The following is a 26825-nucleotide window of genomic DNA, read 5'->3' as shown; positions in this document are numbered from 1 at the left end:
CAAGATATTTAGGACTTCAATACTGAAGTTTTAACATGCTTTTCCAAATTGAGCTCCATATTCCTAAATCACTGTTCTTCTCAAGTATGACACAAAGATAATTCTAACCATAAACTTTCAAAGGTCTCTGCAGAAGAACCGCAGAAGTCCACAAAGCAGTAGGCAACAGGTGAAGGCACCGCGTGAGCACCACGTTCTGCCTCCAGACTCGCACACAACGCTCCTACCGGGTGCAACAGCAACTGCCCGTGCCAACTGAAGCTCATACACACTTGAATCTGTTACACTATGTAGGAATTTCATTGCCTCCATCGGCTGGCTGCAGGTAACTCAAGCTACACGAGTACTGTGTCGATCAAGGTTATCGCGAAATATTCCTCATTCCTTCTAACCTCTCCATGGGCGCTTCCAGACTTACACTATTCAAAGTCTCCAAAAAGAAACAAAAAACAGAATAAAAGAGCCTAAGCTGATGACAGCAGCACTGTCCCGATACACAGCAGGAAAAGCTCTAGGTACACAGTGGTAGACGGTCCTAGACTGTGAGATTTATTACCTGTTACTGAGATATCAATATGCAACTACACATTTCCCCACAACCGCTCTGTTATCTGAGATGAGAGCTGAATGAGGCTGGTGATTACCCCAGATATTGAAATGTTTCAACTAAGTGGCTAAGCGAAACCCATGTTCAAACTAACCTTTCATATAGCTACTTAAAGACAGACAGACACACCGATAGGGCACTAAGCAGCAGCACAGAATGATTAACTCCAGAGTAGCAGTAGAATAGGTTGGAAGTGGGACCATCCATACTCCACCTATACATAATAACAGAAATCTTTCCAACAGCTGCATTCAATTAAAAAAATATTAACCCCAAAGGAAAAGTGCAAAAACATCTCCATCTGTTGCTCCTGTCACTCACTACACTGCTTCTTCTATCAGTGAAATATGTACAATAACACAATCCAAAGTTGAATGAAAGCTACAATAATTCCAATAATAAGCTGTTTATAAAAAAAAAAAAAGAAAAGGAAAAGAAAAGAAACATGAACAATTTAAAGAAACTATTTTTGCAGATTTCCCCCTATGACCCACACTTCTGTTCCCATAGTAACTACTGAGGAAAGAAAAGGATAACATGGCTAACGTACGTTTTTCCCAGTATTACCAAAAAAAAAAAAAAAAGGAAAAAAGAAAAGAGCACCTGATTTTCAAAATCTATTATTCTCAGGAAGGGAAGTGGGACTTTAAAAGATTAGTGTGAATCTCCTGTGTAATCTAGTTTAAACAGCCGCCTCCCGAACACTTGCTGTTGGTTAGACAAAGATATTCGGTAGAGTGGGCAGCCTATGTGTGGGAGAAGAAGGACTGGAGGAGTTTGGCAACCACGGCAGAACCAGGGGCACAGGCTGCGAACGCGCACGCGGCGCTCGCCGGGAGCAGGGCGGCTGCGAGGGCCCCCTTGGCTCCCCAGCAAAGCCAGAGCCAGCAGGCCGGAAGCGCCGCTTCCCCGCACCAGGAATGTCCCTTGGATACGTGGAGCTCTTCTCACACACCTTCGTCCAACACCCTGACAAACTCACCGGCTTTCGCTTCCCGAGGACGCTGTGCACGCACCAACTTTGAGAGCTCCTACAAACATAGAAACGTGCTTATGCCCTCACGAAGGGTTACAGAGTAACAGATGCATCGCCCTGTCTCCAAGCTTGAGTTATATGTTAGAGAAGTAACAGCAGAGGAGGATACAGTATCAGCAGAACTGGAATGACACGGGTATATCATCGGCATACATAATAAAATTTAGAGGTGTGTGGAAGGGAAAGGTGAAAACAGGGTAGAGGAGGGTCAGGAATCATAAGGAGAGAAAGCAAGCTAATTTACAGCTCGAAACAACTGCTCTCCTTTCTCAGGAAATACGAGTTCAGCTTTGAGGCCACCTTAAATCTTCTCTAATGTCAATGATTGATACAAGCCAGCAAGGGAGGAAAATAACGGGAAGGCGAGGAAAGGGAGCAGTGAGCTCTCAAGACAGTGCGCAGGGCAAGTAACAAAAACAACTTTTTAGAACAACTTAGAGCTATTTTAAAAGGAATCTTTTAAATGTAGAGCATTTTTAAGTGGTAATTAATGAAAACATGCTAACAGATTAAGGACATGAGAACTACTTCAGGTTCAACTGTTTACAAAGTGTTCAAGAAGAGCAGCACTTATGTGTTCCTAGGATATATTAAGCAAGACACTTCTGGTGAGGACTGCAAACAGCAGTGGGTCGAATCTCACCTGATGTAGTTCTGAAAGCCCAAGTTGGACGAACGGGATCGAAGAGGATTTGTTTAGCAACAGGAGATTGAGGAGCTTGGAGTCTTTAGCTCATCAATAAATTAAGAACAACTACCAAGGAAAGAGAAGTCAGTTAAATAGAGGAAGAGTGTGACACAAGAGCGAAGGCACAAACCAGTTTGGAAGAAAATTTAAAGTGAAAATAAGAAAGCTTATAATTGTAGACCAATTTTCCCATTATCAGTTTTGTCGCAAAACTGACTGAATTTTAGAACATTTTTTAAAATTACTAACTGTTGCTGCTGCAAACATGATGTGATTGCAACCTATGACCCAAGAGAACCACTGTAGTCCTAGATTCTTAACACACTGAAGAACTTTAGGATGATACATAATTTGATTCAACCAACACTAAATTTCAATTCTAAAAAACTGAAAATTCCATCCATCAAGGAAACACAAAAATAACCTACAATTAGAACATTTGCTACAACAGTAGAAGTTTTTAAGTGCTGGTTAATCTGAGGAGCCACAAAAATTCCACATACCTACAACACAGAGATCACTAAAGAGACATTTGCACTTCATTCTTGTATTGTTTTCCTATCTAATAATAATAAAAAAACAATCTGGGATAGATTACGGTTTTTAATCTTGGAGAATTTTTTGGAAGGTGTTACTCATTCAGCAGTTTTATCTTCAAATTAATCTCTCTTCAGCAATTTTGAAATCTTCTCTCCTTTGAAGATGTAGAGTCCTTTTAGCACTTGGTGTTTTTAGGTGAAAACTTGTCTTTTAACATGTAATGTCATAGGCATCTCCAAACTAGCACTTGTGTTCCTGAAATTAAGATCCTGAGAAAGGAGACTTTACAGCAGTATTATCTGAGAAGAGAGAACAAAAGATCTTTTTCATCTTGCTCCTCACTGGCTCACCCACATTCACCAGCAGTTCAAAGGTTCCTCCATGTTAGAAGATGTTCTCTGAAAACTTGATTTCACACCGTTTCCATTATGGATTGTCACTGAAGAAAAACTAAGGATCAAAAACCAATGGCTAACTTTTTTTTTTTTTTAAAGAATTCCTTGCAGATACTCGTAATAACTTTGACAGAAGTTTTGTGTGCTCACCTGTGGCAATAAAACTTCCAGAAGATAAGTTTGGTGGGTCATAAATCTAGAAATGCCAAAAGATTAATAGTTCATTCTTCAGGTAAAATCTCCTATTGCAGCCAGCTGCATTACAAGGTCATTTCCCTGTTTGCCAGGTTTCTTCCAGCCCTATTCCTACTCATGAGTATCACACCCCTCCTGACCTGTATCCCCATCAGGATCTACTTCATGGAGTGAATTACATATCAGGTGGAGGAGTCACTGGGACTGGGTTTTAGAGTGACCTCTTCTTCTCTTCTGTACTACACAATATATTATTCCATATTAAATCACATTTTACCAGATCTTGAGTTTTTTACCCCCTAAAAACCTAAACAGCTTCATGACAGTAAAGCATTTTAATAACACTTCCTCTGTTTAAAAAGCTACATCATGGTTGTAGCTTTGATCCTCACCTTTTTCAGCGCATCCATCTCTCACCCCTTTCGGTTGTGATAACATTTTGGGGAAACACCACACTGATGTCTTTAGCTCTTCTACAAGCCACACATCAGAAGTGGTAGCGAGAACGTAGCTTGCTGATAGAGCTACAAATACCTCTGGGAAGGGCTGTTTTGTCTGCCAGCAGCGATGTATGATCTCTTCAAAGCATTTTGTAATCCTAATTATCGGTCCCTTTGCTGTAAGACACCTGAAGGATTTCCTGCGTCGCATATATTTTAGACTGAAGAACTTAATTTCAGAGTTTCTCCACAAAATAAAAGCTAATGTTGGGGATTCATGTGTAGTAATAGTCTATTTCCAGTTTTAAAAGCTTGACTGGCCATGATTGTAACATTGCCATAGCTGCATTACAAAAAATCCCAAGTACATTTAGGACCATACAAGAGATACAGAAAATTAACATGGTGCAATATGCAGATTGTTAATTGGATATCACATTAACTAATATTAATTTACAAGGGTTTAAAACTAATTAAATTTTCTCAAGATTATATCACTAAAGCTGCTTTGTTAGTGAGCAAGTGTTGGGAATTATTCAATCACTTAAGGTCGCTGAGTAATTTAATTGGTATAATTATTGCTTTCATGTTTGGCTGGTGGACACAAAATGAGTATCTGATAAGAAGTGTTTCAAAACCAGAAGATCCAGGATATAGATACTTAGATATTCATATATCCTCTAGAGAACAAGGAGCTAAATATAGCTGATTTTGAAAAAGCCCACAAACAAGTAGAATACAAGTGCCAACTCTTTGAACAGCTGAGGAAAGCGCATGAACAACCAATTTCACAAGCACTTAAATTTTAGAGATACAGAGCCCATCTTCTTTGCAGATGTAGTGACTTCAATACAACTGCTCTCATCTACACCAAGGCCACCATGAAAATAAATGGGTCTTCATTAGATACAGCTAAGAACTTAAGTCAAAAAACCTGTTTTATGCACCAAAGTGCTGATACAGTGGGTTTTTTTTCCTTTTTAATTGCTATTAAGAACATGCCCCTTTGAACTGTTAGGATAAATCACTAGAGAACCTGTAAATTAATCGTCTCAAAGCTCCCAATAACATAATCATCTTCTCATTTGATTAAAAAGCAAGGAGCATTCTAATAAGATGAATTTCTCTAAAGCAAACAAGTAACTTATCATACTTGCAACAGATTTAAAGAGTAAAATAAAACAAAATACCTTTTCTTTCCCATTAGGAACTGCTCATTTTGCATAAAAGATTGTTTTGGTAAGAGGGGAAAAAAGAGAAAAAATAAAAAATAATAATAAAAAAAGAACACAGTGAGTGCAGGCTTTCTTTCCATCAGAATGGATAGTTTTGACACTATCACAGTAGATCCAGTATGCTCTGTATTTATTTTTTGTATTAGACACACTGGTCTAGAAAGTGTGACATGAATCCTTCTGTTATACATGACACTAGTTAGGTCAGTATCTCCATGCTCTGAATCCCTAGATTAGGATGCTACTAATACCCTACCAGCTACAGGTTAGGTCAATACTTTGATTCTCCAGACCAACCTATTCCAGATGAATTATCACCCCTTTCCTCCCAGAACATCTTACTGTAATCTCATAGAGGAGGAATACACCATTGTGATTAACTCTTCCTGGAAAAACAAAACATGCAAATCTAAGTTTAAATAAAGAAAGATATAAAAGCAAGCAAACCACATATGCACACATGCAACCTCAATGGAGTTACCCAATTATCTACTGACATTCTTTTGGAATTAATTTCAAGCTCACTGCATTTTATTTTAATATACATGCTCACACATGCTTCCAAAATGAAATCTGCAACACATACGCAATGCCAGAATCATCCACCACAAGCCATTACTTTCTATGCCATGAAAGCAGGGAGGATACCTAGCACCATTCTGTCAAGATTTCCATTCAGACAAACATCCATTTAGGCAGTAACAATAAATTTCAGTGAGTTATGTTATTTCTTAGAATAAATACAAAAGACTGAGAATCAATTTAGAAATGCTTTTTTTTCCCACTAATACTGAAGAGTGACTTCATTAACTCCATAAATAATACTCTGCTTCCCTAGCAAAACATAAAAGGTTTTGGGTACTTTCCACTGCCAAACCAGACCATCAATGCAGTTATTCTCATTCAGAAACCAAGTTTCACGCAGCACGGCTTTCTACCTCTAATCATTATGTATGTAGAGCAAGAGCACAAAAACTCAGGATTCAGCCCTTTTAAAGTAGTCTTGAGTTCTCAGGTCTCTTTGATTCACTGTGGAGACACAAGAACCAACACTTGTCTCCGTTGCATCCAGAACACGTATCCTTACAGAGAGCTCCATGACGGACACATCACTGGGCTTCTCCGAACACGGTATCACAGAACCACGGAAGCCTCTGACCATCTTGTCTTAGCTCTAAATATATCTGTATCAATCTCTGAAGCATCAGTAGTTCTTTACTGTCAGCTAGACTCACAATGTCAAATGAAAATTTTATGAATTCCAATGCACTTCTCTAAAGACTGGTGCCACAATACATTTCATATCTGAAGTATAATAGAAGGGTCTAATCTGTCCACGAGAAAACTACCTCTCAATGCTCAATCAAAAAACACGTTTACAGCAGTGAATTGGAGGCAGTTTAGGCAGCTCTTTACTTTCCTTGCATTTTACACAATCGTTTGAAAAATACTTGTTTAGAAATACTCTGCCAAATCCTACACAACCAGCACTCTGCCTCTTTGCAGGGGCCAAGATGAGTAACTTGCAGCAACCCTATCGGAAGAGACAATCTTTCACCAGGTAGCTCCTTCTGTCTCTTACCTTCTCTTATACTATGATTAAAACAGAAATAAATAAATAAATAAATAATACATAAATAAAAGCAAATTCATACCAAAAAGGGGGGGGGAATATTGCCATATTTAGCCACTGTGCTGCTTGGCAATAAGTGGGCAAGCCTTCTTTTAATCTTGGCACGTCTTTAATCTCAGTGATATTCCTGAGCAGTGAGCCCCTCAGGACAACTGCATATTTCGGATGAACTACTTTCTTGGAGTAAATATTTCCCAAATTTGCAGGTCTTTCCATACGACAGAACAGTCTTTGCTCTCACGTTATGCTACAAAATAAGCATGTGATTTATGTACCATGGATCATGTTTGGTTTTACGCATTTTTAATAATTTCTTATTTACCTCCTCCTAGTATTAAGGATCTCGGTGTTATCAATATGACTTCAAGAAAAAGTTTTCAAAACTTGTGTGCATCCAATCTGGAACATTTGAGCACTGCATGCATCCAGTTGGATTGACAGACGTGAGGAATTCACTAAATACACCAGTGAAATGCTAAATACGAGTAGATGAACCAAGAGTATGTAATTGTGACTCAGTTCATTCTGAAAGGTGCTGGTGTGACCTTTTCATTCAAATGTGAAAAGAAAATGATCACGTTATTTCAAAGAAGGAACATTCAGATGACATCAGGATCTGAGAAGTTTTTTTACGCTTAGATTAAAAGCACCAAGGAGTCCAAAACGCTACTCTAGAGTCACTTTTTGCAATACTGCAAAAAATGAAGATTACTAATTTAAAATAAAAAATAAAATCTACATCTTTCAGTTAAAATTTATAAACACTAGACATTATCAGGATTCTTTATTTCTTAGTATGACAAAACAGAATAGAGAAAGAGCACTCCACTTTCCCATGCAGAAAATGCATAGCAAATAAGCCATCAGATCCTTGCCCTACCTGTTTTCCAGATAAACCGATGATCTTTCCGGGCTTCCAGATCAGCTGCTTGTGACAGTAAGAAAACAAATAACAGGAAGGACTTCCCCAGGCTTTGCCATGCCCAGTGAGGAGAAACCCAGTTCTGTTGCAGAAGCATAATTCAGATAATACCGTCTCTGGTCTTCTTCAGTCCTATAATCAACGAAAAGGAAGTTTCTTAGGAGTCTTACACACCAAGGCAATAGGTTCAGTTTAAGGGCAGTGTGCTGGCAACGTGCATAATCCCCGTGTGCCCGATCACTGAGGACACGACTGTTATAAAGGCTCAGCTTGGAGAGGAGAGAGAGCGGGAGAGGGTGGCAGCTCCCAGAGGACCTGCAGCCCCATCCGGCAGAGACAGCCCCTCTAAAAGCTTTTAGCATGTTCTTAAAAAAAGATCCGTGTGGCAAGGGATCTGAAAACAGTGCATCACGTGCCCCTTCTTTTTGCTATTTCATTTATCTTTAGTATGAATATTACCATGTTATAGGCTGGGAATAGTTTCAAGGTGCAAAATTCAGCTCTGAATACAGGTTCCCATGTCCTACATTTTAAGATTGTTGACAACTGAACTACCAGATTTGGAAACGTGGTAGTTCCATACAATACATTAACACAGTATGGACAAAAGCAACACGAGACAGAGTAGGAAATTCGGGGAAGCAGGAGATTGATTATCAGTACCCAAGGAGCCAGCCCAGAAGGGAAAACCAGAAATTAGCCAGGTATTTCCCTGGAATATGGGACACAGGTTCATGTCTCTGAGCTTTGAGTTTCAGACCAGTAATCCATTCTGGAGAGCTTCTTACTTTTTTTTTTTTTTTTAATTATTTTTAAAAACAGGTTCCCCAACATTCAGAGAAACACCATAACCGTATTGCGATGGAGCCAAGAACACATCGAGTCCTGTTACTGGGACAATTTCACCTTGAATAGCCCCTTTAAAGCAAAAATCCTGCTGCACAGGAAGCCAGAGGAATGCCCCTTGGGCACACTCTGCGGAGCTGCCACACAATGCAGGAACCCCACTTTTAAAGGCTTCACTGTGGGGTCAAACTTTTTACACACGGTTCAAGAGCTCCAAATAAAAGAGATTCAGAAAGGCATATGAAGAAATACAAATCTTTGTTTCTCACATCCCACAGGAACACCAACGACCTACTTACTTAGGGGGTCTTTGTTTTATGCAAACTTCAAGACACTTTTCTTGAATCCAAACAGTTTTGAAATATCAAGACATGTTCATGGTATGTCACACTCAAACACAAACTACTTTCTGATGTAATTTTACATATTAAGTTTTTCTTACATAATAACTTTTGTATTAATACCATGTTTATATTCTCAGCACATCTCTACTTGCTATTACTGATTAATCTTACTTGTATAGGTAAAAATGTCACATGCATATTGCAGTAAGCAGAAAGGAAAGATCCGTCTTCGACATTTGTCTTCTCTGGCATAATCTTGGTGGGTTTCATTAAAATTATCAGTTATTAAAAGTTTACAGCAGAAAATTTCATTACATTTCTAACCTTATGAAAAGCAACATTATTATAATATAATACACAGTATAGTTCTTGATAAGAAAATGAAGATAAACCTCGAAATAGTGTGTACTGAATATACAGGAAAACTTTCAATTTCAAACTGTATCTAAATTACTTTAAAGCACTTACTATCATGATCAATTCATGTAACTACATTTAATCAAATATGACTAAATGCAATGGTATGTACAATGTTTTATCTGTTATCCGGTCTAGTTCATTTTTGGTTTATGAGAACAGCAAATTGCATGACCTGAGAAACCTGTCAAATTGAACAAATGCTGTAATGCAGGCTACATAACAGGTTTATTGCATTTCTCATGTTTCTGGGTTAATTTAGGGTTTAGAATTTCCCAGTTGATTTGGGGCGCACTCTGCAGACCCTGACTCGCAGGCTGCGCGATGCAGCCCCTCAGCAGCCTTGCAAGGAGCCCGTGGGAGGCTCGGACACTTTGAGCATCCTTCAGCAAAGAGCGGCCGAGGGCCCCATGTCTTGGCAGAAACACGTCACCCAGCACAAGTGCAGCAGGGAAGACCCTCAGGGAGCCTGCAGCCCTGAGCCGTGCTGCAGCTCCGTGGAGTTTTGTATCGCTCCTTTAGATGAGTGCTCACCTCACAGAGAGGAGTTGCGGATGAGCGACTCCCCGAGTGTCCTCAGCATTACAGTTCCCCAGGGTGACAGGCAGCAAAGGGAGTCACCAGCTTTCTGCGAGGGGAAAGAGAAGGAATTAGTGAGGGTGGCTCCAGCATGACGGCAGCAGAGCCCCGTGGCGAGGCCGGCCACAAGCGTGAGCCGCACGGCAGCTCCGCACAGGGAATGCGTCGTGTCCCCACAGCTCCAGGCTCAGGAAGGACAAATCCAAGGGAAACTCAGCAACAGCTGATAAAGACGCAGAGATTTTTAACGAAGAACAGGTAGTGCTAATCAGCTCCTTTCTAAATACACATCCTCCTCCTCGGTGCTAAAAGGGCCAGTAAACAGCAGTAAGTCCCCGAGGGGAGCAGCCTCCTGCCCAAAACAAGGGGGTTCACATATGTTCAATCTTCGGGTAAGCAGCAAAGATAACAGACTGCTGCTCCCTGCGGAGCAGGAACAGAGATTACATTAAGTCAGAAAAACTGGAAATAAATTAGACACCATGAGACTGATTCTAATCTCGCGTAGGCCAGCAAGGCGCAGCAGGGCCCACGGCCTCGCGCCACGGCGAGCGCGGCCAGGCCTGGTCCGTGCAGCTCGCTCTGGTGACGCTGCTTGGAACGGGAGCAGCTCTGTCCTGATACGATAAAAACCACCGCTGCGCAGGCAACACGCGCTATCTACAGAAACAGGAATAAATTACATTACGAAGGCCACCGACACTTCACATGGAATTTAGTTACACTCTATCTCAGCTTCCAAATGTGTCAGAGTGGCTAGCTGCACCTTGGCAAATACAGAGGAGAAGAAGGAGAAAAAAAAAAAAAAAAAAAGAAAATCCGATTTAAAAAACTGACTCCACTGAGACTATTAGTGATTAAATCCATGTAACTGCTTAAATTTGTTCAATATACATGCTTTACCCAAAAATTATCTTTCCCAAAGCCAGCTAGCCGGATTTATTCAATATCCTTTAGGATATACAAGCCTGCTGAAGCAAACCTCTGCCTGCCTAGATGCTCATGAAAGTAAAAGAGTGAGGTGACCCCTGGTGTCTTCATGATTTGAGGCATTAGACAGGAGCATCCTCTTATGTATGGCATCTGGCTCAGAAAAACAAGGGTATCCCCAGGCGTTAGTTACAAGGCAGCTTTGGAAACAACACATGCAAATTTTCAGATACTGTTTAAGCATTATTTTATTCCCTGCTAATGATAGCGACACAACTGAACAAAACTAGTTTTAAAGAACAGACTTTCACTTAGAAAGTTCAGTTGCTACCTTTACAAACTATTCAAGCATAGGTCAATGTTACAGAGGAATAAACGTGCCTTGAGTTTACAAGTATCTGTTTTTTCTAAAAAGTTAAAAAAATAATTTCATTTTGAACCTCAACAAAATATCCAGCAGTCATATCCCAGCCCCAGCCCTGCTTAACTGGCTGAAGGAAAAAAGAGTCTCCCTGAAGCTTTTCCAGCTTTCCAGCCCACCCTGCAGACAACCACAACGTGCAGCCGCGCACTCTGCGGCAGATGTTTTAACTTGCTAGTCCAAGAAACATTATAAAGTCCTCAGAAACACCCAGCACTGCAAGGTGAAAGATCGATGGTCCAGTTTTTACTCCCCAGTCTACACACATTTCTTTGCTGGGAAGGGACCCGTTGCTGCTTCCGCAAGTGGCTGCAGGACACGATGTTTCTTTAGACTTTCTGCACCACTGCAATGATTTACAAAAATCCAGCCTGGCTCTATTCCAATATTTATACAGTATTTATAAGCAGACTTAGAAAAAAAAAAAGTCAATATAAACAGATGTGAATCTAAGATAGGACTTAGCCACATTCTACATCAATTGAATTCCTCTCAAGTTTACAGGGAGCGATGACCTTCCACGTCACAGCTAAATCTGACCTACTTTTTCTATGAGAAGAGAGTGCCTACAAGGACACCTGGATAGTGCTCTTCATTTAAAATACATGATGCAATTAGAATAATCCCAAACAATTTAAATAGCAACAAAAAAAGAAACTGCACATCTTATATCCGGCTATAAATCATTTGGCAGGTGTCTAGTACAAAGATAAGCATCATTAATCATGAATAAATTTTCTTAGCACAAAAGTAAATAGCAATTATGTAACTGTATGCACACCACGTACGCCACAAACCTGCTGCTAGTCATATTCTAAGACAATTTGGTCCTTCTTAGCATACTCTTTAGCCCCAGGTAGCAACAAAACCTGCCTGACCTCTCTAAAAACTGTTATCCAAAAATTCATTCTATTCTGTTCCAGATCAACTGGATGCCCGGCCCAGAACCACCCACAGATGATGCAGACCATCCCTGGGGCACACACAGCTTCCGAGAAAGGCTACTAGTTCCTTTAGATATATCAAGTTTAAAAAAAAAGAAAAAAAAAAGAAAAAAAAAAGCACAGTTTGCACACCTATACAAATTGGACTGGGAACCAACCCTACATGTAGGGGCATGTGGCAGGGGTTGGTGTGCATACTGCCCCTTTTTTAGTGCAAGAATAAAGGCAATTAAACTAAATTACCTTATTTTCACGATGGAAAATAAGCACTAGCAAGTCTTTCACTTGCACACTTGCAGAAAGACAGTCTTCTGGTTAAAGTACAGGCATCTTCAATTCTCTCTTCAGCTGTGTCAAACTGTGTGATAAACCACTCAAGGTCATACCCTGACACTAACACTCTAGTGTCCAAGTACTCCCCATGATTTCAATGGAGTGACTCAGCACATATGAGAACAGTAGCTTGATTTTCTATCCCTCTTCATCTACAGACCTCAGTTATGGACATTTGCATTTCTTCAAGGAGCTTTTTAAAATCCTGAACAAAAACAGCCTGTGCGAAGGCGTCGGATTTACAGATCGAGTTGACAATCTCTGGTTGACAATCGCTGGTGACTACTTTTGTCATAAGTGGTCACTCACCAGAAATCAAAATACTAAGCTGCATGATTCTTTGGTAATTTCCTACAATAACTATGAGGGTAAATAATGCCTAAGAGAACATCTGGTGTTAATACATCTGCATATGGAAGATAATTACAAACAATTAGCAGGCAGGCAGAAGCAGCCTGCTTCGGACCAGGCCTAAGCAGCCCCTCTGCTCGCCGTGTTCACGCTCCGCTTTGTGCCCATGCTCCCCCCGGTCCCAGCGCGGAAGCAGGAGACGCAAGATGGGAGCGTTACCTTCCTCCCGGCCTCCCCCTCTGAGGATCCAGCCCCTGGGGACAGAGGAACCTTAATCTATATCCAGTCTGGACCCTTTTCATGTATAAACACGTTTTCTCAATATTGACTTACTGAAAAACCTAGTAGGTATTCACTGTCTTTATCAGTCACATTTGCAAATTCAGATATTTTAGTGATTCCTATAGCCTAATTCTAAGAGCCTTTTAATTACTCCATTTTTTTTTTCTGTTCAGTAGTACTTTTTACTTCTCCCAGAGCTATGGAAAATCCTGAGGATTAAAAGATAGAACATGAAGCTATTTCATTGCGATGAAGTGTTTCTTAATTCACATTGATTTATTTGGGATAAAATCCATGAAACCTAAATTTTCCTGCTTTACTTTGGTGCATCCTAAAATGTAACAAAGGCAGGTTTGAATTCAGCAGTTTAATTATAAACTTAGCTAAGTGGATTATAATGAAAGATGTTCTAGAGATGGAGCTCAAACTGATGCATTATGACTACATTAAAGAAAACACCAGAGAATAGACTTTCCATCAGCAGAATCACTTTAATTAAAACAACGAAACTCTTCTCTGGAATGATATTGCTTTTACATCTAGTTCGCTCTAAGTACTTCCAATGTTTTATACGGAAGCACACTTGACTTTCAGCAATAAAAGGTATATATGACCTCAAGTCATATGATTTCAAATGCAAGAGTGCGAGAGCTCGTGAGAACGGCACCATCCTGATCACCCTCAGCTGCCCCAGCACGCGCTCCCCGCTCCAGCAACGCCACTCCATGAGTGCAAGACGAATGAGGTTCACCTGGGGGGCACCCCTTCCTTCCAGCCAACCCTTCCTTCCAGCAGAGGCAGTGACCTGCTGCCTACCCCAGCCTTGGCATTTGCCATTGCACTCAACTGTCATGGACTTTGGGGGGATCTCAGCATTGTGTCTTCTTCCTCCAAGTACATTAATTTCCCCTAACACTCCTCAAGCTATTATAATACTTTTCACACCAGAAGGGACAAGAGAAATCAAGCGCATAATGCTCAAGGATGCCAAGAGGTTTCTGCTTGCAAACTTCAGCATCAACATTTCTTGGGCAGTCAAACATATAAAGTGTCCAATAACTTTCATTATAATTAGTTTATCCACATTGTTTGTGCACTTTCATAGATTCATATATAAAACATAGAGCTGTGTAAGTCAAACCAAACATCTGTGTAGCCCTACATCCTGCCCCAACAAGAGGCCCAAACCAAATGCCCAGGGCACAGCAGAACAGAGCACACATCAATGCTATTTCTCCTTATGCTTTCTCCGCATTCCCAGCTCAGACACTTCCAAGATGAAGGAAACCTTTGTACCTGATAGCCCTCAACAGAGTTCATTCCTATAAACTGTTACAGAGTCTACTCTTGAAATTATGTGGGTTTTCTGCAGCCACCCATGGGTGCCTCCTCATGCTGCGCTCCTCAGTCAACTCAGCAGGAATAACACAGGAATAAACTCAGCAACGTTTTCTGTGAATGACTTTGGGTCACAGCAAAACTTTATGGCTTTGAAAATAAAACAAAGTCTCTTCGTTCATTTTTCATTGCTTAGAAGTTTGTGTCCCTTATCAATTCACTATTCTGCTCTATCTTTTAGCACTGGCACTGGATGAATTAAAGGTCCCTTCAAACTCAGCTATATCTGAGCATTGCAGTCACAGTTGCACAGATCTTGGATTACTGTTAAATTGCAATTACGATGACAAAGGGAAAGGGAGCTGGCACTGCTTCCAACGCTATTTCCCTAAGTGTTATTGCAAGCTGTTGTTCAAAGAGGGTTACTCTCTCCCCCCTGCAAAACATCGCATACAATGCGTATTCAGCAACATAATACTGTTTGAAAACTATATCTTTAATTATTTTCCCTTAACTAGCAAACACGGAAATCAGACACAGCACAGAGCAAACTCCCCACTTCGGCATCTTGACTGTTCACAGAGACAAGCGAAAGTCTCAAAGTCACAAATTATAAGGCACCACATTAAAGAACAGAAAGACCCACCTCACAACCTTGGCTGCAGTTACAGTGGCAGATCTTCCTCGCATCCCTGCTAAAGTGCTCTCAGATGATCACAGTGATCACAGAAATCAAACATTTTTCCTGCAGTAAGTTTCTTTTGCATTCTGACATTACATTATTTCACATGAATATGGCATTACAGATTCTAGGCTGTGGCTTCCTCTTCTGAGTTTACCAATCTTACACCAAAGGCCAAAATGCCACGACGGAGCCCCACAAAGCGCAGGAATTCAGCAGAGAGCTCCGCTCTGCTCCGTAGGGAAGGCCCATCTGCTTCCCCGTCGGCTCTGGTCTTCGCAGCTGGGGACGTCCCTCCCCGCGATGACCGGGCAGCGGGCGCAGCCATTTGGGCCGCGTTCATCCTGCGGCAGACGAGCTGCCCCGGCCAGCACACCGGCTACCCCTTGAACAGCGCAGCTGAAACCGATCTCCAGTCTAAGTTCTGCCTCCTCCACTTTCATGCACCCACAAGAGCAACCAGGTGCACGTACTTAGCAAAGCATTTGACCAAACAAATGAGCTAGAGGTATGCAGGAAAATGCCACAATTTTAACTCGATATTCAGGTCTGGGGGAAGTACTGAGGAGTTTAACACCAAATCCTACCGGTAGGTGATGATGACTCGAATAACCCCGATGCAACACGCTGCTGTGGTATGGCTGTGCGAAAGGCAGGGGACAAGGTTCGGTACTTCTTGAATGTACAAAATGTCCTTCTGCTGCAATGCCTACATTAACAATAATCTCTTTTCACCACTAACTAAACCTATATTTTTGTCTTCATTACTTTGCAGCTCGCACCACCTATCCCCCACTCTACGTACGAATGAGTTAACGTGAGTAGACGCACGCAAACCCACCAGCTAAATTCCATTTCAAAACCTCATTTTCAAAGTGCTGAAATAACCATTTATTCCAGGGCATCCTCTGCCATCAGCTGTTTACTTCAAGGTGACGCCTGAACTCCGCGGAGAGGAGCGAGCGCGACGGCACGCGCGGCACTACGCGGAGCCGCGCTCGGCAGCGCTCTATCAAGCACCAGCTGTGCAGGGCTGTAACGAGATCTCGCACGAGCCAGGCTTCATTATTTCTGTGGAATACACCCTGTATAAGTAAGGTCTTCTGGAAGAACGCATGCTTTAAATAATTAAAGCTAGAGTTGTCAAAGTAAGTTAAGCGCAATTGGTGATGCTTTCTTACTGATTGTTCACTTTCCTGACCACCCAATTTGCAACAGATTTCCCTGCCATCAGTGCAGATTGGCCTGTATATAACATATTAAAGAGGGGTTTAAAAAATGGTGCTACGCTGAAGAAAAAAAAAAAAAAAAAAAAGACAAAATGAGGTCTGATCACACACGAAAAAAAGAAAAACAGACTGGCACAAAGGATCTGCTTCTGAAACCCGCTTCTAAACAAGGCACAAACACCAACATACAAACACTATGCTCTGAATCCAACTTATGGAAAGAAATTACCTAGAAGTTACCTACAAACTCACTTCAAAGGCCTAGCAGTAACACAGTGGCTTGTAACACAGGTAGCACTTGGCCCCAGGCTTAATTTTTACATGGATTTGCTTCCAGACACGCATGAATCAGGCATGTCATTAGGGCTTTTCATGTGCAAAGCTATTAATAACAGCTCCTACACATTTGCGTAAAGAGGGACATGTTTTCATCTTGAGATCAACAGTACATGATGACAACAAAAATACCAATCATAAAGGCAGTCAGAATGAAAGACACTACTCTTTAAATCAATTGAAGCAATCAGGCGGGTAAAACTAGGTATCTATTTTAAATTTGTCCTTTTTTTTTTTTTTTTTTTTTTTTGTCTTTCTTATCTTTTCCATTTGCATTTCCTTTCTCCTGTTGTCACTCACTCTATTATTAGCCCACTGAAGACACTAATCTCTTTAGAGCGAGAAAAATATTTGTCCTGAACACCATGTAATATGATCCACCCAGGGGTCCCATACGCTAGCATGGTATTAATACGAAAAAATAATCATAATGATACCAACTGATAAAAATCCTCAGTATAATACTATTTAAGCAAGGTCAATTGCCTGTGCAGCTTGTTCCTAGCAGAGTTCACGTTACATCACTGCTCCTATCATCCTGACCTTCCCTGCTGTCACCCCCATTACAGTTCAATTAACAGAGGAGTCCTGCCGTGGCTTGATGAGCATCTGCTACATCTACCTGGCAGTAATTCAATAAGGATACGCCACAGAAAGGGATAATGAGAAGCCAGCCCAGTTGTTCTATCTCCCCCTGGGAGAGCGGATGAGTTTGGTTTATGGGAAAGAGCGTGACCTATGAAAATTAGCAGTTAATTTCATATTTCAGGGCTTCAACATGTTACTGGGAACTTCAAGGGTTCTCTGGCTGCTCTGACTGCGGAGCCCACAAGGCTCCAGACTCAGCTCTCCTGACAGCTCTGTGACTAATAATCCCTCCCACGCTGAAGGAGAACACCCAGCTGAAAGTGGGTCCCGCTGGCCTGTTCAACCGCGGGCACAGGTTTTACTTGGGCACTGGACATGTGCAGGTCCTGCTGTACAGAACATGGTTATCGAAATTATCCATGTAAGGTGCTCCTTGCTGTCACCTGCCCAAATTCTGGCTCTGCCTCCATCTCCTTCTATAGCTTTCCTGTAGAGTTACCCCATAGCTTACACCTACTCCCCTCCTGCTCTCCTTCACCTGTTTTAGGAACATCCGCTCTGTCGCTAAAAAAGTGAAACTATCCCCAGGCTCTTCATCTTCTATCCCACCACTGGCTCCCACGGAGGCTGTCTGAGGGATATGTCACTGCAGCACCTTCCTCAGCCTCTTCTCTTGCAGACACCGTTGGGGATCAAACAGGGCTGGGAAGGTTGAAATTCTCCAGCTCTGCTCTTGAAGCTTCCAATTTCTTCCACTACTTTACTTCTCTTCTTCAAGTTGTGCAGTCAAATATATTCTTCTTCCTACACTGCTTCCATCGAGGTTAAAACTTAGACCAACACCTCTGTTATCCAGCTTCCCTCCATTCCCACCGAATCCTCACATTTACTTTCATCACCTTCAGCTTCCAGGGGAAAGATGGAAGCGTTTTATTTTATGGTTGCAACGTCCTCACCATTCAATGGATTTGTCACCCCATTTCCTCATTCACCAAAACAGGCACCTCTGACTTAATCTCCAGTACAATTTTCTATGTAATGTCTCCTGTGGCAGCGCACCCCTGCAACCATTATCACTTAGTTTCTTTAAGGCAAAGATATACCGAAGAACAGGCGAGACACGAGCAGAGTGGGCAGAGGTCACCTTCCTCCTTCCAGTTTCTCCCAACACCAGCTTCGTTTCACACACATCCCTTCCCAGCTCCCAGTGATTTGGCTTTGCAGTGACGACTCCATCCCTGCCATGCCCTCCCGTGAGTACAGCCAACAGGTCCCTTCATGTCCAGTTCCCAGTACAATTCAGGTTGGCAGGTCCCTCCTCAGGACATATTGAGGGTCCCTGCCTGCCCCCTACCCAGCCCTTTGGCTCCTTGCACATCCCCTCTCTTATTTTCCAATTCCTTACACTCAGTTTCATGACTATTTTCTCCATTTTCTGCTTCCCCCACTCCTGGAAGAGCTGATAAAGGGAGCAGCACAGAGACACATTGAACTCCATCCAAAATAGTACACCAGAAGAGTTTTAGACTTGCAAATAATTCAGAATTTAAGAAATGCTAGAATTAAGGTTGCCTTGTGGTTATAAGATAGCCAGGCTTCATGATTATACCTATTTTTATCATACTTCTAAAATTTATTTAAAAGCAATTTAAATACACCTGATTTCTTTTGCTTTTATCGATTCACCACACTGGCTTTTAACCCTCTTACAGACTTTCTTACACTCCTTCTCTCCAAAATAAGTAATCAGCATCTGTAAATACTCCCAAATTTCAATTACAAGAAATGGTGCTTCATTTAGAAACAGATATACTTATTTAACTGTATTAGAATGAATGCAGTAACCACGTTTCTTTAATGCAGCTACGCATTAGTTTCCATTTGGCTAAGGAAAGAATAATACAGAGTCTACACCACAAATTCTCCCTCATCAGTTTGCGATATTCAGCAGCGAGGTCTATTTTACAGTTCCATTTCATTACTAAGAGCAAAATAAAATCTATCTATCCAGACGTACTGGGCACCCATCTAGGCTGCAAGGAAGGAGCAGAAAGCTCTAGGGCAGCGTGTGAGGGCAGGGGCTGACAACAGCTCAGCGGGTGTCCTGGCTAGGCTACCAGGGTGTTTTAGGCAGATGTTATTCAACACAAGGGAACCTAGATTTTCCATTTCCAATTGTCAGTAAATATTGAGCTTGATTTTCCTTGACTGGAGTTTGTGGTGGTTAACATATGCTGAAAGTTTACTTTTAAACAGACATACAAAAAATATACATATTATGCTGCAAAAAACTTGGGAGGTTTTTTCCCCCTCGCCCCCAAACTACACTTTTCTGAACTAGGTGAACAAAGGAATGAGCCAGATAGTGTACAGAGCTCTCTCTCATAAAAGCATACCTACAAATGGATGCTTACCAGACTTGAGCCTTGATTTGCCAAGTGCTTCAGAATATAAAAGATGAGTAAATGTCCAGGAAGAATCGGAGCTGGCCCAAGTTCTCTTTGAAGATTTAGTTTTAGAGCAATTAGCAGCTTCCTCAGTGAAATGACTGGACTTTAAATTACATAAAATCTCATTTGTTGATCGCTGCCCAAGTTACAAGCATTCCTGCTTGCCTAAAATACCCAGGACCGCTCCTACAAATACTTTCAGTATTCAAATCTGTATCCACTCTCAGGCTGTGTTGCACGTTATTTGGACTATTTTACCCTTCTTTAGGATTTTTGTCCATCGGAGATGGAAAACTGAATATATGGCTTGACAGTAGCAGTATTCTAATATACCTGGTTGCACAAACAAATCTGAAGTAAAATTGCAATTTAAATGGCAGAAGTAAACATGCAGCGAGCATTTCTTTAAAAACTGATTTACCAGACAATATTTGGCACAGGCAGCACAAGAGTTGTGCGGTAATCTTGCCCATATAATTTTTTTTTCCCCTACGTTGTAAAACTAGCAGGGAATTGGGTTACTACAAGAGTCAGAACTCCATTTACTATGTAATTTTTCTTCAGTACACGAGTCCTTTTTAAAGGACTGCAATTGCTCTGATACAAAAAGATTGATCTTTAGAAAGTGGAAAATGTCTCCTGTCCTACTTTCAAGATTGGGATTGCGGCATGCCAGCAATTGTTCCATAGGAACACTCTATAGGAAAAATAAAGGAGAAAATACTGAATTTCTTGTCACATTGGAAGAATTTCCCCTGATTTACAGAGTACATATTTTCAAGCATAAATACAATAAAATCAGATACACAGGCTTCACTTTTTGCTATTACTTTTCAGTTGCTCAGTGTTAATGAATGCCAAAAGCAACGTGGCCTTCTCTTGCCAAGCACCTCTGCTTACTTCAGGTCAGCAAAGAGAAACAATCTTCTTATCAGTGGTAAACACTGATGTAAATCATCATTTTAATGTAACCCTACTTAGCAGCTCCCAATTCTTACATTCTGCTAGTACTGTTAATATCCTGGAACAAACAACGATCAAGCAAAACCAAAGAGGTAGAAGGGAAGAACAGTGGAGAACAGGAGGGGGAAAAGCAGCTTCTGTTTCATTGCAGACCACTCAATGTGGGGAGGGAAAAAAAAACAAATGCCAAACAAAATAAACCATCCACAAACATGGAAATAGCCGGGAGCAGAACATAAAACTCCATCAGTTTTTCCTAGAATTATATATTGACAAAAATTGCTCGACACTGCAGACGCGTTTCCAGAATTTCAGGCAAATTTTAAAAGTTTGCCTGCTTCCAACTTCTTAGTGGCTTTTTAAAGAATAACTATAATATTATTAAAAGAAACAAAGCAAAACTTTGAGGCTAAGATGAACGTCCTTCAAATATGCATAGTTCTTTAAAGGCGAACAGCTTATCTCCCAAAATACTATGAAAATTGGCTAAGCCCAAAAGTTATACTTAAAATTATCCTCAGTATCCATTACAAAAATACTAGCAATTGTAATAGAAGACTGTGAAAATTGGAGGTAAATTGATATGCAGCAACAGCAGTTCCTAATTTCCCCTTTATTTGAATCCAAAAATTCTCCAAACTGCAAGAAATGACAGTACAGGCAATAGGCTGAGCAAGATGATCCCTGTCTTTATATCCAAAAATAGTATTTCAGCATATTTCCAGGCACTGAAAGTAGTACTGAATATCATCTATATAAATCTATTCCTAATGCACATTTTCAATAGCATTTAAGACTTGAGAATCAATTGCAGAATCGGGATTTTAGAAGAATTAAGAAGAAAAAGGACAGGAAAACAAATGCTTGCACAACATGCAGCTTTGAACAGCCATGTGCATGGCCATGCACCATCTTGTGCCCCATCTCATACAAAACACACACAGACGGGATCATAAACCACATATTTTAAGCCTCGGGAAATTTATTTAGGCAGAATGTCAAAATCTGCTTTCACTTTGTTTCCCCAGTTTTGTTGGTGATGTTAAACAACGCAAAGCAGGTCCTGGAGCACGTGGGACCACCCGCTCGCAGAACACGTCCCACCAACCCAGCTAGTCGCGAGGCCCCAAGGGCACACATGGCCACTATAGGAGAGGGAAGGTATACAGTGCATCCCACTGGGATTTGCTTAGATTTCCAATGGGAAAAAAAGCAACCTTGAAGTTTCAGTGTGTAAACAAGCTTCGGGTGAAGGACCTGTCAGAACGAGCCAAAAAAGTCAGGCTCTCAACTGTGCTGTCCCATTCCAGAAAGCTGAACTCCCTGTCACCAGGACAGTCCCGTCCGCACCGGGAGGGCCCTCCAGACCCGCCTGGAGGATGCAGGTTTGGGCACTCCGTAGCCCTGGGACCCCATGGGGAGGAGGTGACAGACGGGGCCTGCGTATGCTCAAGAGGGCAACGCTGCAGTCACTTGGGTGAAGGAAACGGAGGGCAAATTCAGAAAGCAAGGTCAAAACCTAGCGTAGCAAAAAGGGAGTAAAACCACGGATGAACACGATACAGAGACACTGATCAACTAGCCCGTACGAAGCAAAAAAGGAAAAAAGTTGGAGCATTTCTGGGTCTGCCCAATTAGTGCTCAGTGCCTGCACCTCTGTCAAACCTACGCAGGCAGCAGACGGGGTTCGAGCAGAACAGGCTCGTCCGGGTGCCCATCTGCCTCCCAGCACCCAGGCGCCATCGCCTCGGAAGCAGCCGCGGGACCCGCGTTACTGCACTGCCACAGAGAAGGTGAATGTGAGATGAAGTACGAGCAGGGACCTGCCACCACTAAAGACAACATAGTCAATTATTTAAAGAAAGTGCTTATCCATGAAGCTCGCCGTGGAGAGTCGATATAACATGGGATCACTTTAAATTAGTGACAGAGCAGACCCCGGTTAAATAAGAAGGGAAATAGTGAAAGATTGCTGAAATGGTACCTCCAGCTCTGTGTTTCTTTTTCTAGAGGACAACACAGGAGCCACCCTGCCTTAATAAATTACCTTTTTGAGCCTATTTCATAGCATCCTAGCGCACATTAGAAATACTATAAACACTGTAAACACTTCACTGGAAAACACTGAGCCTTAACATTATCAGTGATTTCATACATAACTTTCAAAGGTTTTAATTTTCGTGGTATCTCAGCGGATGCTGTAAGCACTCAAAAGGACATATAGATAATGAAATGGAAAGAACACTCCATTTGCTGATTTTCCTCACTTTACATATTTGTTGAACTGAAATTCATTGCTTATGACTGCAATATAAGCTGTATTGCAAAATAAGTCAAAAAATACCCGTTTTCTTTTTTTTTCCCCTCTTCCCATTAGCTGCCAGCATTTTTCCCTCACAGACCAGATCTCGGTGGCGGAGAATGAGCAATTCCTAGCAGGACTAAAAATTAAAACATCATTTTAAGGACATATGTTTGTTCGGGATGGTGTTAAGGCACGACAATATAATTCCTCCCTCTTGTTTTTGTATATACACATTTTTGTGCATGTACTGTGTGAGAATACCCTCTACCAAGTCCATTCTATTACCTAGTATGGTTCTCCTTCTACACAAAGAGATTTCTGGAAATTCATAATCCACACAAAATTCCTTAAAATCATTTCATTAACTTCTGAATAAAATAACAAATGGTTATTTTCATGAAAAAATTGTAAATTCTGTTTTCTCTAATAAATACAGTTTAAGTAGGTCACTATGCATAACCAACCTAACTTCCTGCAAAAACACTCTGAAGGATCAAACAGAAAATATCTGCATCAAGGCTGTAACTTTTACTTGAGCTAAGATACTTATCTTAAAGGTAGATGTGATCTTCATTTGACAGTGTCAAGAGCTGAAGAAGCTATTTTCTCTCTCACCAAGTTTCTCTTGTAGTTAGCCATCACTTAATGCTCCGAATTTGAGTCTCAAAGTACAAACCGAAATTACATGAGTTATGCAAACACTGAGTCCTCTCCTATCTATCACTCCATTTCAATACCACAGTAAGAGTTTGACGTCAAAGATAACAAGTTCCCCAGCCGCCACCACCACTTCCCCCCCAAACACACTTTTTTTTGTTTGGTTGTTTTTTCAAATGTGAAAAATGACATCAGATGCCCCAGACAAGACATGAAATGAGCTGAGCTTGCAGAGAGCAGGTGATGAGTGTCCCCGGAGGCCACCTTCCTTTAGGAGCCTCTCAGAGAAATGAAAAATTAATGCATCCCAAACTGTTCACATTAAATGTACTACTGCAGTGTCTCTTCCGATTGCCTTAGTGAGTTAAAACAACAGCCTCTGAAAAGCAACGTCCATCAGGCTCACTGCGATCTCCAGGCCCTCTCAAAAAACGTTATGCTTACATATAATCCTGACATGTCTAAGTGTTATTTTGGGATTAAAAAAGACCTTGCTTGCAAGCTCTAATAAAAGTCATTATCTATTACTATAGAAAATCATAAATACTTGAGAGGATTAAAAATACTTTTAAAAAAAAAAAGGTGCTTATCCAAGGGCCTAAGCCTCTGTAAAGGAGTGACTTCAACCTGAAAGGATCCAGTTCAGCAAGACTGTAATAGGGGAATCAGGGGAAAGAGTGTTAACAGAAAGGGAGTAAGGAGAAACCATGAAGAAATATGTCTAGACAATTCTGATGTGTACTTTTCTTAATTAGCACTGATATGAATTTTTCATGAAGCAAGTTTCATATTCTTTCAAAAAAATAGGAAAGAAATAAAAGCTCTCCCTACTTTTTTTTCCTTTGAAGGCTACAGGCACTGCTGAACAGATCAGTTCAGCATATATAAAGAAAGTTACCCTCGGGACACGAACTATCACACTGTAGGACCTGATTCTGTTGGGCCTGATTTGTTCACTCAAATGAACTTTTTCATTACTATAACTTAGGTGAAAAATCAAACTCCTTGGTTAAAATTTCCAGAAGAAAAAAATGATTTCTGGATAGAGTCTGAGAACATGCAATGTATGCAGATCAGCAGTCCAGTACATAAAATATACTAACATATTCATTAAACATATTCATTAGTAATATACCATCTACCTGTTTTCTTGAAACAATGTGCAAAAAACTAAAAACAGTAAGAAAAAGGACCACCACCTCAGGGAAATGACAGGTTTTGCTGAGAACTGTAGTTGCAAAGAACAACCAGCAGAGAGACTCAATCCCAACGGTACAACCGAGAGAAACTTGGCTCTATCCTAAAACTGCATGGGGCCACCATACCTACTGTTATGAAAAGTGGTACCATGCAGTTTTAGTACATCTGTTTATTGTTAAGAAAACAAATTCTCAGGAAATGAACCGTAGCCTATATCTGAGATCTGTTTGCATTTTTAGATTCTACTCCAAATTACAATAAATTCCTATGCTTGAACATAAATCAAACCTAATCTACAAGGGAGGATGGCATTATAAGCAGCACCATGTCCTCGTATACGCTCTCTTCGTAAATCACGCCTCCTGGTTGCTTAGCCCAACTCCTCGATATTTCACTGCCATTAACAAAACATTAATAAAAAGCCTCTTACACCGCTCAGGTTGGTTTCCAATGGAAAACATGGTATTATGAGAATTATCTAAATGGAATTTATACAGTAGCTACCTGTTCCCCTTGCTAAAACTTACAGTCTTATTTTAGAAGCAATCAGCTTGAAGAAAATTCTGTTGGAAACTTTTTTTTTTTTTTTTTAAACTGTTTTATCTCATTCAGAAGTTGTTCCACAGGCTGTTGAGGTCTGCTTTCCTCATGGCTGTTTCCTACGCACTGTCCACTCTTCTCCTCACATTTTCTCCACGGCCCCAGCCTATACACAGAGCCCTCAGGCCCAGCTGAAACCAGCTCAGCGAGAAGCTGCACGTCCCGGTGCCGCCTCCGAACCACGCACAGATGCTGGCTGGTAGAGCCAGCCCAGGCAGAGCTGATGCTCACCACACACTGCAGCTTTCTCAGCAGCACCAGCTTGAAATTTGCTTCTCTCCTCTCTGCAGCCACCAGCTTTCATTAGGCACAGAGATATAAAATCGCCTTTAGGACATAAGTCCCTCTATGAAATTTGCTTCAGCCTGCCCAGCAGGCTGAACTGGCACAGCTAAAACCTAGCTCAAAATAAAATTTAATCATATACTGCATACAGGCTTATAATCAATTAGAATACATAATTTGACAACACACTCTCTAAAATTTGATACAAAACCAATTGCTCGCAACTGGCATGCTAAGAGACCACCAGCTGAAAATAAGCACACTAAATATAATAAAAATGCTTCCATAAATACTCCTCATACAGACTGTTTTTTTTACTGTTTTTTTTTCCTTAAGGTCCAAATCTATATCCATCATGCTATTATATGAAACTCTTCATTCATCTCAAAAAGAGGAAGTATTTCATGGCTGCAACGCAAAATCTCATATTGCATCATTTTAAACTGGCTAGTTCAGGTGAAGCTTCGCCTATCCCTTCTCATGATCGGGGACACCAAGCGAGGCAGGAGGGAGGCAGAGGAGGTGCCCTCGGTGCTGGGTCCGTGTCACGGCTCTGCCCGCCGCCCCACAGCTCCTCACTAGCAGGGCGGCCCCAGCAAAACCGGCCCGGTGCCGCTGCCGACCCAAAGCAGGAGCTCCCCGCGGAGGAGCCGTTCTGTCCTGAGCTGCCCTGCACAATCCCATCGCCTTCCTCCTCACAGCAGGTGAGCGGTACATGGAAAATTGAATCATAAGGGTAGACAAATAATACAGTGCAGGTCAGTGTGCTAGGAAACCGTCCTGTCTTCTGAAAGACACTTAAAGCCGAAGCCTTAATTTTGGGAATTGAAAGCCTCATAACAATTTAGGTTGGATTAAGGATCCTGCCCAGCTAAATGCCAGTACTGACAGCCCTAGATGAGTTCCCATCTTATGAACAATCATGAGCCTTGTGCTTACAGGCAACGTGCCAGAGCTCTCCACACTCATCCGCCTTCCCTCACCACAGGTCCCGCTCCTCCAGGATGGGAACCTACTCAGAGCAACTACTCTTAGAGTTGAGCACGGTGCTCAG

The 26825-nt window shown here is 41.4% G+C and overlaps 1 protein-coding gene across 1 annotated transcript in view; it reads right to left on the bottom strand.

Annotated features, from left to right (window-relative positions):
• The window catches only part of THSD7B (thrombospondin type 1 domain containing 7B), a 228588-nt gene extending 218696 nt beyond the window's left edge, over positions 1-9892 (bottom strand). The window contains exons 1-2 of the mRNA XM_088521788.1: positions 9833-9892; positions 7650-7823 (exon numbers count right to left, since the gene is read on the bottom strand). Of these exons, the coding sequence (XP_088377914.1) occupies positions 7650-7788 (139 nt within the window). The 5' untranslated portion in view covers positions 7789-7823; positions 9833-9892. The remainder of the gene's footprint in view (positions 1-7649; positions 7824-9832) is intronic.
• Between the last annotated feature and the right edge of the window lie 16933 nt (positions 9893-26825).

This window comes from Tinamus guttatus, unplaced genomic scaffold (genome assembly GCF_059628265.1).
Source record: "Tinamus guttatus ecotype Peru unplaced genomic scaffold, ASM5962826v1 Tinamus_guttatus_pri_ptg000133l, whole genome shotgun sequence".
Classification (NCBI taxonomy): domain Eukaryota; kingdom Metazoa; phylum Chordata; class Aves; order Tinamiformes; family Tinamidae; genus Tinamus; species Tinamus guttatus.
The sequence above is the reverse complement of the archived record's forward strand: the minus strand, read 5'-3'. Positions and strand labels throughout refer to the sequence as shown.